This window comes from Chiloscyllium punctatum, chromosome 46 (genome assembly GCF_047496795.1).
Source record: "Chiloscyllium punctatum isolate Juve2018m chromosome 46, sChiPun1.3, whole genome shotgun sequence".
In the NCBI taxonomy this organism is placed as follows: Eukaryota; Metazoa; Chordata; class Chondrichthyes; order Orectolobiformes; family Hemiscylliidae; genus Chiloscyllium; species Chiloscyllium punctatum.
The window spans coordinates 33,345,917-33,361,383 of record NC_092784.1 but is presented as its reverse complement, the minus strand read 5'-3'; the positions used below and the strand labels follow the sequence as shown (position 1 = coordinate 33,361,383).

General features: G+C 44.2%; 1 protein-coding gene across 2 annotated transcripts in view; it reads left to right on the top strand.

The window, feature by feature from the left end:
- map2k7 (mitogen-activated protein kinase kinase 7) overlaps positions 1 to 15,467 on the top strand; it is a 100,608-nt gene that overhangs the window by 49,797 nt on the left and 35,344 nt on the right. For both annotated transcript variants that reach the window (XM_072564007.1, XM_072564006.1), the window contains one exon: positions 9,832 to 9,939. In XM_072564007.1, coding sequence (XP_072420108.1) covers positions 9,832 to 9,939 — 108 coding nt within the window. The remainder of the gene's footprint in view (positions 1 to 9,831; positions 9,940 to 15,467) is intronic.

The following is a 15,467-nucleotide window of genomic DNA, read 5'->3' as shown; positions in this document are numbered from 1 at the left end:
CAAGTGTATAAAATGATCGATACTCAGGTTTTATCCCTGTGTTCTGTGGTCTAGGGAGACCATTTGCTGAGCATTTGTGAGAAAACCTTTGAGAAGTTTGTCGTAGAGGTGCTGTCATGCTGCTGTGCCAAGGACTCCACCATCTGAAATCACAATCATGAAAGTATGAATTAGAGATAGAATTAGGTCATCTGGCCCTTTTAATATGTATTGTCTTTCAAAAGTCATGGATGGATCCGTTTGTGTTCTGAATTGTACATTCTCATGTCTCCTCAATTGTGGTTTTGGTTCCTTTGCCTCCCAAACATCCCTCTACTTTTGCCTTAAAAATATTCACGATCCACCTGCATAACCTTAACCGCACAGCCCTAGAGCAAAAATTCAACCTTTCCTCTATCGTAAAAGAGTAATCTGTAATTTCAAAAATTTGTGCTTAGTCTGAAGTCACCCTCCAGAATGAAAGTACAAATAAAAATCCTTCCCGTGTCTCCCCTTGCCAAGAGCACTCAGGATTTGATTAACTTCAATTCGATTACCTCTTACTCTATTGAACGCTAATGAGAACAAGCCCAGTCTGCCTCACCTTTCCTCATAAGACAGCACACTCATTCCAGATATCAGTCTCCTCTGAACCTACCTCCAATGCATTTCCTTCCCTAAATAAGGAGAACAAAATTGCACTTAGTATTTGAGATTTGCAGAGGCTACAGGGTCTGACAACATTCCGGCCATAGGACTGAAGACTTGTGCTCCAGAACTTGCTACTCCCCTGGCCAAGCTGTTCCAGTACAGTTATAACACTGGCATCTACCCAACAACATGGAAAATCGTGCAGGTATGTCAGTGCACAGAAAGCAGGACAAATCCAACCCGGCCAATTACCGGCCCATCAGTCTACTCTCAGTCATCAGGAAAGTGACAGAAAGGGACATCAACAGTGCGATCAAGCAGCACCTGCTCAGCAATAACCTGCTCAGTGACACCCAGTTTGGGCTCCCCCAGGGTCACTCAACTCCTGACCTCATCACAGCCTTGGGTCAAACATGGAGAAAAGAGCTGAATTCCTGAGGGGAGGGGAGAAGGACAGCCCTTAACATCAAGGCTGCAGTCGACCAAGTGTGGCATCAAGGAGCCCTCATGAAACTGGAATCAATGGGTATCAGGGTAAACTCCCCGCTGATTAGAGTCATACTTGGCACAGAGGAAAGTCATGTCGGAGGTCATTCCTCTCAGCACCAGGACATCTCTGCAGGAGTTTGTCAGGATATGGTGTCTGTGACCTAAGAATCTTCAGCTGTCTTATCAATGACCTTTCCTCCGTCATCAGGTCAGAAGTAGAGATGTTTGCCATTGATTACACAATATTCAGCACCATTTGCAACATCTCAGACACTGAAGCAATTCATTCTAAATGCAACAAGGTCCTGGCTTGGGCTGAACAGTGACAAGTAACATTTGAGCCACACAAATGCTAGGCAATGACCATCTCCAGTAAAAGGCAATACACCTACCTGCCCTTGGCATTCAGTTACTGTCACTGAATTGCTCACTATTAACATCCTTGGGGTTACCATTGATCAGAAACTGAACTGGACTCACCATGTAAATACATGGCTGCAACAGCAGTTCAGAAGCTAGGGGTACTGCAGCAAGTAACTCTGACTGGCCAAAGCCTGTGCATCATCTACAAGGTACAAGTCAAGAGTGTGATGGAATGCTCCCCATTTGCCTGGATGGGGGCAGCTGCAGTAATACTCAAGAACCTTGACACCATCCTGGACAAAGCAGCCTGTTAACAAGCATTCACTCCCTCCACCACAATGCTCAATCGCAGTAATCTGCAGCATCTATAGAAATTTACCAAAACCTATTAGACAGCACCTCCCTCATCCACAATCACAAGGACAGCAGATATATGGGAACACCACCACCTGCAATTTGCCCTCCAAGCCCCTCACCGTCCTGCCTTGGAAATATATCACCATTCCTTCACAGTCGCTGGGTGAACATCCTGGACTTCCCTCCCTAACGGCATGTGGGTCTACATGGACTTCAACAGCTCAAAAAGGCAACTCACCATCACCTCCCCACGTTAGCCAGTCATACCCACATCCCAGAAGTGAATAACAAAGCAAGCTCAGCAAGTCTGGCAGCATCTGGGGAAAGAAACAGAGTCAACCTTTCAAATCCAAAGTGATTTATTTTTTGCAACTCACAGAAATGTAGGGAGACAATACAGGCTCAGTGGTACAACTTTGTGGTGAGTAGAGGAGCAAAGGGACCTTAGGGTGCATAATGTGACCAGGCCAATTGAAACAGTTGTTGATTAGGTTTATAGGATCCTTGGGCATAGAGTATAAAAGCAATGCTAGACCTCTACAACTTGTTGGTTAGACCACGTTTGGAGTATTGTATTCCGTTCTGGGTACCTTATTTTAGGGAGAACGTTAGTGTCCAGGAGAGCTCAAAGGAGATTTATGAGAAGTGATACCAGGAATGAAGGATTTTCGATACAAAGAAAGATGAGAGAAATTGGGGTTACTCTGCTTGGAGTAGAGAAGATTAAGAGGTGATCTTATTGATGTGTTCAAAATAATGAACAGGTTTGACAGGGTCAGAAACGACAGGAGACTCCGAGTGAAATGAGGAGAGAAGTCTTTAGTCAGAGTTGTTAGGATTTGAAACGCACAGCCTGAGAGAGTGGTGGAGGCAGAGGTTTACAAAGAGAGCTGAGAGATGTTACAAGTAATAAATGCAGAGGGCTACTAAGAGTGGCCTGGAGAATGGAGTGAGCACTGTCAGGAGCTCGTACAGATGTGATGGGTGGAGTAGCCTTCGCTACTGAAACCCCTTATTACAATGTCTCGTTTCCCACATTGTGACTGTGGTTATGCTTTAAAAGTAACTATTTAATGGTCAAGCACTTTGGGATGTTTTTGAAAGGTTCTATTTAAATACAAGTCTTAGTTTTCTTTTAACGTTACCCTCTATTCCTTCTCCCTTTAGTGTTTAATGTCCTGCCTGTAAAAACAGTAATGCTATTTGAATCAACTACTCCTTAGATAAAGCAACTTCTATATTCTGACCACCCTCCCAGTATGTTTCTCCTCAATTCTTTCTTGAATTTCTTATTTCACGTCATAGATGTGTGGCTCCGAGTTTAGGCATCCTCCCACAAATGGAAGGAGACAGTGAGGGCCGCAGATGCTGGAGATCAGAGGGGAGAGTGTGGTGTTGGAAAAGCACAGCAGGTCAGGCAGCATCTGAGGAGCAGGAGAGTCAACGTTTCAGGCATCAGCCCTTCATCAGGAATCAGGCTTGTGGGCCAGGGGCTGAGAGATAAATGGGAGGGGGATGGGATTTGGGGGAGGTAGCTGAGAAAGAGATAGGTGGATGAAGGTGAGGGGGGGGAATGATGGATGGGTCCGGACGGCAGTGCCGAGTTGGAGGCTTGGGACTGGGATAATGTAGGGGGGGAGGGGAAATAAGGAAGCTGTTGAAATCCACATTCATCCCGTGTGGTTGCAGGGTCTCAAGGCAGAATATGAGATGTTCCTCCTCCAGGTGTCGGATGGTAACAGTTTGGCGATGGAGGAGGCCCAGGACCTGCATGTCCTTGACAGAGTGGGAGGGGGAGTTGAAGTGTTCAGCCACAGGGTCTTGGGGTTGGTGGGTGTCCCAGAGATGTTCTTTGAAACTTTCCACAAGAAGTGGCCCTGTCTCCCCGCATATTCCACCTTGGGACCCTCCAACTGCACGGGATCAATGTGGATTTCAACAGCTTTCTCATTTCCCTGTCCCCACATTATCCCAGTCCCAAGCCTCCAACTCTGCACCACTCTTGTGTCCTGTCCATCACACCCCCTGAACAATCCCCTTCTCCCTCACCTTCATCCACCTATTGCTTTCTCAGCTACCTCCCCTCAACTGCACCCTCCCTCCCATTTATCTCTCAGCCCCAGCCCACAAGCCTCATTCCTGATGAAGGGCTGATGCTGAAACATCGATTCTCCTGCTCCTTGGATGCTGCCTGACCTGCTGGGCTTTTCCAGCTCCACACACTCGACTCCTGCAAATGGAAACATGTTTTCAATTTCTAGCAATCAAACCCTGACATAATTGTAAAAATCTTGTTGTTACTATTCCATGGGGCATGGGTAGAGCTGGTTAGGTTGACAGGTGTTGTTCATCTCTAGTTACCCTTGGCACTGCCTTGAACTATTGCAGTCTATCAGGGTGGGACATCTGGGTTAGAATGTGCTATGGACCAGGCCATGCCCACTCAAAATATTTGAAGAAGGCAGGCAAGACCCTAACTTTATCCTATTTTAAAGGGAGATGTGTAGTAAATGTTCCAGATATGATACCTATGATCAGACTACTCAATGTTAAGTAAAACACAATTTATTTAAACACGATTGTTGAAAAACAAACAAAAAAAAGAGGAATTTAGAATAACTTAACTATTGGAAAACTTCACTGAGTAATAGGTACAGTACTTAATACTAATTAACTGTTCCAACAGAATAACATCCCATAAACACAGGAGGCATAGTGGCTCAGTGGTTAGCACTGCTGCCTCACAGTGGCAGGGACCTGGGTTCAATTCCAGTCTCAGGCGACTGCCTGTGTGGAGTTTGCACATTCTCCCTGTGTCTGTGTGGGTTTTCTCCAGGTGCTCTGGTTTCCTCCCATAGTTCAAAGATGTTCAGGTTAGGTGAATTGGCCATGCTGAATTACCCATAGGGTTCAGGGATGTGTAGGTTAGGTGCATTAGCTGGGGTAAGTATACAATAATAGGGTAGGGGAATTGGTCTGGGTGGATTGCTCTTCGGAGGGTCAGTGTGGACGTTTTTGGCCGAAGGGCCTGTTTTCACACTATAGGGATTCTATAAACACATCCTCTGGCAAAAAGGTAAATTCAGGCACCAATTCTAACATGCAGTTCTCCAGTTCAGGAGGAAACAACATCTAGAGATTTCAGAGAAAGTAGCAGTGAGGAATGATTCACTGAATCCTCAAACGGTCCTGGGACACCAAACAACTTCTGACTGCTAAAGCTAGAAAAAAAACTAGAAAGCCTGATCTGAGAGAACTGGCCACTTCAAGCTGCTCCCATTGCTGCAACGTTTATAAAAAAGCCCAAAGGTCTCCTAAGTTAGTTAGTGAAGCCATTTTCAGTAGCCAGTGCAGCACCTCTGCCTTTACAACCTGTCTTCAAAAAAAAAACCGGAAAGAAAGTGAGAGCACCCTCACACCTCTTCCCCCCCCCCCCCAAACAAACGGAACCATCAATCTCCAAAGATGGCTTCACTTTAAGTAAAAACCCTTAGTCTTACTTTATTAGTGCACTCCTAACAAGTACATTACATTGACTCAGAGTATGCAAACGTTCACGACTACATTCTATTTCAGTTTGTTTACTCCCACCACCGAACGCCTCCACCATCCTTCATCAAAGTCATGACAATGTGTCAACAATTACATTTCACGTGTATAATTTTCAAATTGAATGGCTGCAGTAATTAGCTGCATCTGAACAGTCTGGAAGGTTTGTATATAAATGTCTCCAAAAATGTTAATGGGTTACGATCAGAGTACGCAATTATCTCGGAAACAGTACAGGCAACATAAATATTGAAATGTTGTAATACTAACACCAAGCTCACGGCTTCTTCTCAATCATGGAATACATCTGTTGATGAGTATTCAAGTTTCTGGAGAAATACCCAATAGGTCTTTCTATCTTCTCGTTGTCTTGCTGTAAGGACACAGCACTAACACCCACATCACTCACCTAGAATGGCTTTGGGTAATTAGATGTGGCTAACACTGGGGCAGTGGCTAACACAGCTTTCAGGCTATCAAATGCCATCTGACAGTTCGCCATCCAGTGAATCCTTCTGCATTTCTTCAATAAGTCAGTCATTGGAGCAACCGCACTGCTAAAATTCAGTACAGACTTCCGATAAAACCCACTCAATCCCAGCAATCATAGTACTGCTGTCATCATCAATGGTATGGGAATCTCCCCAGGAACCTTTGTGTTCATATTCTATGGGGCCATCTGTCCCTGTCCGATATCATGGCGCAGAAACATGACTTGGGCTTATGCGAACTCACCTTTAGTCAGGTTTGGAAGCCTGCCTTCCAAAGTAGATCAAACAATTCCGATAAATGCTGCAAATATTCCTTGCATGTGTGACGAAAAATCACCAGGTCGTTGACGTACACTACACAATTGGTTAATCCAGAAATGGTTAGTCTTTGAAATGTGGCTGGTGCATTTTTCATACCAGTGTGGCTTTAAATTGCTATAGTCCATTCAGTGTCACAAAAGCAGAAATTGTCTTCGCCAGGTTGGAGAGAGTTTTAAACAAGGGAGTCTTGAGATATTTTTGGGAGGTGGGGAGACTGACAGAAAAATGGGGTGAGACCATAATTTTAGATTAGATTACTTACAGTGTGGAAACAGGCCCTTCGGCCCAACAAGTCCACACCGCCCCGCCGAAGCGCAACCCACCCATACCCCTACATTTACTCCTTACCTAACACTACGGGCAATTTAGCATGGCCAAATCACCTGACCTGCACATCTTTGGATTGTGGGAGGAAACCGGAGCACTCGGAGGAAACCCACACAGACACAGGGAGAACGTGCAAACTCCACACAGTCAGTTGCCTGAGGCGGGAATTGAACCCGGGTCTCTGGCGCTGTGAGGCAGCAGTGCTAACCACTGTGCCACCGTGCCGCCCACAATCCAATTAGTCATGGTCCCATTACACAAAGCAGCAGATGAATGAGCTGATTGGCCTCCTCCTGGTTCCATTTCCTCTGATTTGATGTTCTTGGTTCTCAATGAACAATCCCTCCGCAATGATGCTTCACCCTGAAAATCTGCCCCAAATCCTCCTGCCAGGCACAATGCTTACCTGCACCCATACAAACACAAACAGAGCCTTGGGTCCAACCCAAACTTTGGGTCTGCTACGTGGATGACACTTTTGTCATCACTAAATGAAACAAATTAAAGACCATCAATAATCCCCTCACTGGATCTCTTGTTGGACATGACCATTGTCTGGCACTTGGGTGGCATGGATGTTTCTTGCCATGTCATGCCAAACCTGAATGTTGTCCAGGTTTTGCAGCTTGTGCTACAGATTGCTTTAGTATCTGACAAGTTGCTAGCTTTAGAAAACAAAAACGTCTCCTTTGGGATCTGGGGGTTGTTGGCTGTGCCGAGCATTTATTGCAGTCCCTAGCTGCACCTGAGAAGGTGGGGGTGAGCTGCTTTCTTGAACCACTGCAGTCCATTTGCTGTAGGTAGACCCACAATGTTGTTAGGAAGGAAGTTCCAGAAGTTTGACCCAGTAACGGTCGTTTATTTCCAGGTCAGGATGGTGAGTGACTTGGAGGAGAACGTCCAGGTGATGGTGTTACTGTGTATCTTCTGCCTTTGTCCTTTTTGCTGGACGTGGTCATGGGTTTGGAAGGTCCTGTTGAATGACCTTTGGTGAATTTCTGCAGTGTGTCTTATAGATAGTACACACGTCTGCTATTGAATGTTGGAATGGATGATTGTGGATGAGGTACCAATCAAGAGAGGGCTGCTTTGTCCTGGTCAGTGTCAAGCTTCTTGAGTATTGTTAGAGGATCCTGGCAGATGGTGGGGACAGGCTTTGAGGAATCACAGGTGAGTTACTCGCTGTAGCTTCTGAACTGCTCTCACAGCCACTCCAGTTGCATGGCTAGTCCAGTTCAGTTTCTGGTCAATGGCAACCCCCATGATGTTGAAAGTTGGGGATTCAGTGGTGGTGACATCATTAAATGTCAAGAGGGGTGGTTAGTATGTCCACTATTAGAGTTTGAGTGATCCTGAACACTGCAATCATCAACATGCCCATGTCTACCCTCTTGCTAAGAGGGATTATTATTGCTGAAGCTGGTCAGGCTTAGGACACTATCTTGAGGACCTCCTCCACGACTTCCTACAATGTCCTCCAACACTCAGAATCATTTTCCTTTATTGCTAGGTCTGACTCCAGCCACTGGACCATTCCCCCCCCCCCCCCCGTTCCCATTGACTTCAGTCTTTCTTGAGTTCTCACTTGGGGCACTATCAGCCATCTGCAAGGGAAGGGCCTGAGCCTATTTAGCCTTTCAGGTTGTCCACATTCTCTTGGTTTTTGTTTTCTTGCATCTTCACCTGTACACCTGTGTCCCTTGTTATAACATTGAGACTGGAAGTGGGCCCCAAATGTGGTCTCACCAGGCACTGTGTACAAGTTTAACGTAATTCTGTCACTCTAGAAGTAAACCTGATATTTGCGTTTCTTTACTCTGCAGTTCCTTTGCTCCTGTATGCCATTTCCACTCTTATTAGTCAAGCAGTATGTCGTCTCCTTACTCTTTCCACTAAACTGTAACATCTCATTCTTGTCTCCAGTGAAATGTATTGTGACAGCCTTTCTCTATATTAGCCATACCACCAATCAATTTTGAAATTTAGTTGCCAGGTCTAAATTGTTTGTGTGAATGGTGAATACAAAGGGTCTGGTCACCAATCCCTGTGGGACACCATTCCTAACCTTTTGCTTGTCTGACTAGCTACCCTAATCATTTTCACTGGTTTAGTTTAATAACTGGCTTGTTATCCATGCTACTACCTGTTCCTTGATTCCACCTGCTCACCACTTCAATCACGGTCAACCTATTCTACATTATCAAAGGCTTTTATAGTCCAAATACAGTGTATATACTGCATTACTCTTGTCTTCTCTTTCTGTAATTCATCAAAGAATTAACAGGTTTGGTCAAACAGTGTATTCCTCATTGAAATCTGTTCTGATTATCCTTGATCATATTTTTATTATGTTTTCACTTTTCAGGAACAATTATGTTATTTTCCTCCTACCAATATGAACTGGTCTGTGCAGTATCATAGTTACATAAGACCAGGAGTAGGCCATTGGGCCCTTCCCACCTGCTGCACAATTCAATGAAATCATGCCTGACCTGATTATGACCTCTTCCCTGTCTTATTTTCGTAAACCTTGACCCACTGGTCTTCTGTGGACGATAATTCCATCTTGTAACAACCCCCTGAGAAAAAGAAATCTTTTCTCTGACGCAAAAGACGTCTCATTCTTAAACAATGTCCGACCCTAATTAGTAAGACATGTCATTCTTAAAGTGTGTCCTGTGTTAGCTAGTTTCCTCACAAAAATAACCATCATCTGGATATTCCCCCTGTCAAGATCACCTCTAAAATCCACAGGATAGCAGCCGAACCTGTTCAATCTATCTTCATAAAGTAAGCCCCTCGTCCTATGATTGAGTTAAGTGGGCCTTCTCTGAACTATTTTTATTATAATGACACCTTTCTTCACATAAGGAGATCTTTAAAATAAGGAGGTGCAATTTGACCAAGGTGCTGTATAAATGCAGTGAACCTTCCCTGCATGTATTACATTGCATTCCCCTTGCAATAAACAACAATCCTAGTCTTGGTTCCATCTCCTGTGCTAAATATAGGTGTCACATCAACTGTCTGCTGGCTCTCTTTGCTGATTATTTTTGTGTTATAATATCACGGGAACTTAACTATTTCATAAAAAGCTGAGCTGCAGTTGGCCTGCCCCATGTTGTCATAGCTGTATGTATTTTAAAGCATTCACATAGTGTCTCAGGGGCATTGTACCTTGCTGTACAAGATTACCAGCAGACCTCCAGGAATTCAAAACCTGCATTTGATTTAAAATGAACCCAAACTGTCTAAGTGTAGACATATTGTGTGGTGACCCAGACTTTTCTTCTCTGTCATACAGACTGATGTGTTCATTGCCATGGAACTGATGGGAACTTGTGCTGAGAAGCTGAAGAAACGGATTCAGGGGCCTATTCCAGAAAGGATTCTCGGCAAAATGACAGTCGCGGTGAGTAAAGATGAAGAAGGCAGTACTCCGTCTGCTTGCCACTTGTTAAAGGAATATTCAAAATCAGAAGCAGCCTGGATAAGGTAGACAGGGAGAAACTGTTCCTCTCGTAAAAGTAGACCAAGAGAAACTGTTCCTGTCGTAAAGTCGACAGGGAAAAACTATTCCTGTCATAATGTAGACAGGGAGAAACTGTTCCTGTCGTAAAGTCGACAGGGAAAAACTATTCCTGTCGTAAGGTAGACAGGGAAAAACTGTTCCTGTCGTAAGGTAGACAGGGAAAAACTATTCATGTCGTAATGTAGACAGGGAGAAACTGTTCCTGTCATAATGTAGACAGGGAGAAACTGTTCCTGTCATAACATAGACAGGGAGAAACTGTTCCTGTCATAATGTAGACAGGGAGAAACTGTTCCTGTCATAACGTAGACAGGGAGAAACTGTTCCTGTCATAATGTAGACGGAGAACCTGTTCCTGTCATAACGTAGACAGGGAGAAACTGTTCCTGTCATAATGTAGACAGGGAGAAACTGTTCTTGTTATAATGTAGACAGGGAGAAACATTCCTGTTATAACGTAGACAGGGAGAAACATTCCTGTTATAACGTAGACAGGGAGAAACTGTTCCTGTCGTAAAGTAGACAGGAAGAAACTGTTCCTGTCATAATGTAGACAGGAAGAAACTTCCTGTCATAAAGTAGACAGGGAAACTGTTCCTGTCATAACATAGACAGGGAGAAACTGTTCCTGTCATAATGTAGACAGGGAGAAACTGTTCCTGTCATAACATAGACAGGGAGAAACTGTTCCTGTCATAACGTAGACAGGGAGAAACTGTTCCTGTCATAACGTAGACAGGGAGAAACTGTTCCTGTCATAATGTAGACAGGGAGAAACTGTTCCTGTCATAATGTAGACAGGGAGAAATTGTTCCTGTTGTAAAGTAGACAGGCAGAAACTGTTCCTGTCATAATGTAGACAGGGAGAAACTGTTCCTGTTGTAAAGTAGACAGGCAGAAACTGTTCCTGTCATAACATAGACAGGGAGAAACTGTTCCTGTCATAATGTAGACGAGGAGAAACTGTTCCTGTTGTAAAGTAGACAGGCAGAAACTGTTCCTGTCATAACATAGACAGGAAGAAACTGTTCCTGTCATAACGTAGACCGGGAGAAACTGTTCCTGTCATAACGTAGACCGGGAGAAACTGTTCCTGTCATAACATAGACAGGGAGAAACTGTTCCTGTCATAATGTAGACCGGGAGAAACTGTTCCTGTCATAATGTAGACAGGGAGAAACTGTTCCTGTCATAATGTAGACCGGGAGAAACTGTTCCTGTCATAACATAGACAGGGAGAAACTGTTCCTGTCATAATGTAGACAGACAGAAAGTGAGGACTGCAGATGCTGGAGATCAGAGCTGAAAAATGTGGTGCTGGAAAAGCGCAGCAGGTCAGGCAGCATCAAAGGGGCAGGAGAATCGACGTTTCGGGCATAAATTCTTCTTCAGGAATGAGGCCTCATTCCTGAAGAAGGGCTGATGCCCGAAACGTCGATTCTCCTGCTCCTTTGATGCTGCCTGACCTGCTGCGCTTTTCCAGCAACACATTTTTCAGATAAAGTAGACAGGGAGAAACAGTTTCTCTCATAAAAGGAACAAGGACAATATCTGCAAATGAAGCAAGCATCAAGTCATCAAGTCATACAGCATGGAAACAAGCCCCCTGGTCCAGCAAACACCACATTACACTCATCCCATTTACCTGTACTTGGTCCATAAGCTACTATGTCTTAACACTTCCAGTGTTCGTCCAGGTTCTTCTTAAATGTTGCAAGACTATTTGGCTGCACTACCCTCTCAGGCATACATTCTGTATTTCTGTACCCTCTGATTGAAAAACCTTCCCTCAGTTTGCCTCTAAAGCACTTGTTGCTCACCTTAAACCTCTCTCATCTGATCTTAGACACGTCAGCTATGGGGAACACGTTATCATTTCTATCCTGTCTATGCCTGTCATAATTTTGTATACCTCAGTCAGACCATTCCCTCAGCGGCCTCTACTCCAGGGAAAACGAATCCAGCCTACCGAGTCTCTCCTCACAACTGAGACATTTCATCCCAGGCAACACGCTGATGAATCTCATCTCTACCACCTTCAGTGCAATCACATCCTTCTTAAAGGGTGGTGACCAGAACTGCACACAATATTCCATCTGTGGTCTAGCCATAGTTTTATATACTTGTCAAAGGACTTACATGTTCCTATAGTCTACACACTGGCTAATGTCGGCATGCATGCTGTCTGCTGCTTTCTTCACTCTGTCTACCTGTGCTGAGACCTTCAGGGATCGAAGGCCTTGTATACTGAGGTCTCTTTGTTCTTCAGTACTTCCGAGGGACCTACCATTGTGTATATCCTTCTTTTATTAGACCTCCTAAAATGCATCACCTTACACCTATCAGGATTAAATTCCACCTGCCATTTTATCAGATGTCTGAGACCATCCTACTCACTATCAGCGACACCACCATTTCCACACCATCTGCAAACGTATTCATTTTAACCTTTAACTTCACATCACAGTCATTAATGAACCTAAAAAACAGCAAGGCTCCCAGCACTTACTGCTTACCATAGGCTTCCAAACACGAAGATAATCCCCTGCCATCACCCTTTGCTTCCTATTTGCAAGATAATTCTGGATACAGTTTGTCAACTTACTTTGGATCCCATGGGTTCTTCCCTTTTGGACCAGCCTTCCATGTGGGACCTTGTCAAAGTCCTGACTGAAGTCCATGTCAATCACATCGACTGCACTACCCTGCAATATATTTAGTCAATTTCCTTAAAAAACATCAATTATATTAATCAGGCGGGATCTCTCTGTTATAATACTGTGCTGATCAATTCCTGCCTTTCCAAGTGTTGAATAATCCTGTTCCTTAGAATTTTTTCCAATAATTTCCCAACCACTGATGTATAACTAACTGGTGTATAATGACCTGGCCTATCACTGCTACCCTTCTGAAACAAAGGAACCACATTAGCTTATCCTTCAGTCATTTGGCCGGCAAAATGTTAAACATCTCTAACAGAGCCCCAGCAATCTCCTCCCTCACCTCCCATAACAGCCTTGGGTAAATCTTAGCAAGCTTTGGGGATTTTCTGCACATTTATGCCCACTAAAGCATCTAATATCGCTTCCTTATTAATCCTAACGTGTTCTAGAATCTCACCGTTTCAACTCAAATTGCTAGCTGTACAGTCTTTCTCCTCTGTGAGTACAGCCACATCTGACCTCAGCCACATCCTCTGACTCCAAGATTCCCATTTTGGTATCTAATAGGTCCTACTTTTCCCCTGGGAATCCTCCTTCTCTTCATGTACTTATAAAATGCCTTAGTGTTTTCCTTAATCCTGTCAAAGATATTTTGAGGCTCTCTTTGCCCTCCAAATTTCTTGTTTTGAGCAATCTTTAATGTTCTCTATACAGTCAGTTCTCCTATAACGTGTATCTATTCAATATGAGTTGGTTTTATTGTGATAGCAGAGTTTAGTCTATTGCTAGTAGAATGTGTAACTTTCCTTACCCATATTGGCTAAAACAATTCCGGCTCCAATAGCTGAAATGGCACTGCTTTTGCATGATCACACGAGAACCAAGCTATCGCGTTCTGTCAGAACCGACTGTACTTTTGAAGGCTGTTTGTAATGTGTTGAACGTAGCTTCCATTTCCGTAACGCTTGGTATCCCCTTGATATCTAGGGGTTCCTGGACTTGCTGCCTTTACCCTTCACTCTTAGAGAAACATGGTGACCCTGAGGTCTCACTAGATAACTTTTAAAAATCAAACACCCCCACTTACCAACTGTAAACATACTGTACTTACAAGTAGCTACTCCCAGCCTATGTTTGCCAGATCGTGTCTAATCATTATTGAAATTGATCTTCCTCCCCCCACCCCCACCTCAGACACTTAACTTCTGCACTAGCCTTATCCCTTTCCATAATGACTTTGAAACTTCAAGTTATGGATATTATCCCAGAAATGCTCACCCTCTGAAGCTTCAACCACTCATAGAGTCATACAGTGATACTAAATGGAAACAGACCCTTTGGTCCAACCAGTCCTTGCTGACCAGAATCCCAATCTAACCTAGTCCCACCTGCCCGCTTCTGGCCCATATCCCTCCAAACCCTTCCTATTCAGGTCTTTTCAATGTTGTAACTGTACCACATTCCACACGTGAGCCATCCTCTGTAAAATATTTGCCCCTCGTGTCTTTTTAAATCTCTCTTTTTCACCTTAAAAATGTGCCCCCTAACCTTGAAATCCCCCATCCCAGGGAAAAGGCAACTTCCATTCACTCTACCTAGACCTCTCATTATTTTATAAACTTCTGTAAAGTCACCCCTCAGCCTCCTATGCTCCTGTGAAAGAAGTCATAACCTATGCTACCTTTCTTTATAACTCAACGTCTTTATAATATGTGTGCGGGCATAAAAAAACTCTCCTCTGGTACACTTGAAAAATTCCACCTCATCTAATTATTTCACACTAAAGTGATCTAGTTAATGTTTGCAAAGTTGAAATCCCCTAAAACTATGAACACGATTCCTCTCACCTCTCTGTGATTTGCCTACATATCTGCTCCTCTATCTCCCTCTGACTGTTTGGAGGCCTGCGGTATAATCCCAGCAAGGTAATAACCCTTTCTCTTTAAATTTCCAAACTCAACCCAGATGGCCTGAGTTGAAGAGCTTTCTAGGACACCCTTTGTTATTACTGCAGTAATGCTGTCCTTTGACAATAATGCAAAGCCCCCAGCTCTCTTACATCTCCCTTGATCCTGCCTGAAACCTTTACACCCTGGAATGTTAAGCTGTCAGTCCTGCCCTTCTACCATCTCTCAGTGATTGCAACAATATCACACATGCCCACATTCTGATCGGTGCCTTCCGTGTCAGGCTCATTGCATTTAAATAGATGCTAATTATCCCATGTGCCTTATCACACCCATATCATCTTCACCTGCTGGACCATCTTAGTATTCCTTCTAGGTCTGACTGAACCTTATTCTTGACTTGAGAGATCTATTCTGTGCCCCATTCCCATTGCCAAATCAATTTAGACATTTCCCCAGCAGCGTGAGCAAAGCTCCCACAAGGATATCAGAACCGTTCTGGTTCAGATATAACTTGTCCAGGTCCCGCCTACCAAGGGCCAACACAGTATGTCTGTTTGAGGTGTGGACGGCCCATATTTACTCGTCTTCCTGGTGGCCAGCCAACACTTGTGCCTGTGTAGCCCGGTGTTATCGTGTGACCGGCTTGCTGAGCATGCTATCTGTAGTGCTCCATGGTGAGTGCAGCCACAGCTACACCCATTCCATGTGGTCAGTCAGGAGTTACAGCTGAAGGAACTTCCATGGAGATTGGCAGGGTCCCTTATTTCCCACATATTGCAGGAGAAGCTGAGTTCTCCTGCCATTGGGATCCCTACAAACTATAAACACTAAACTA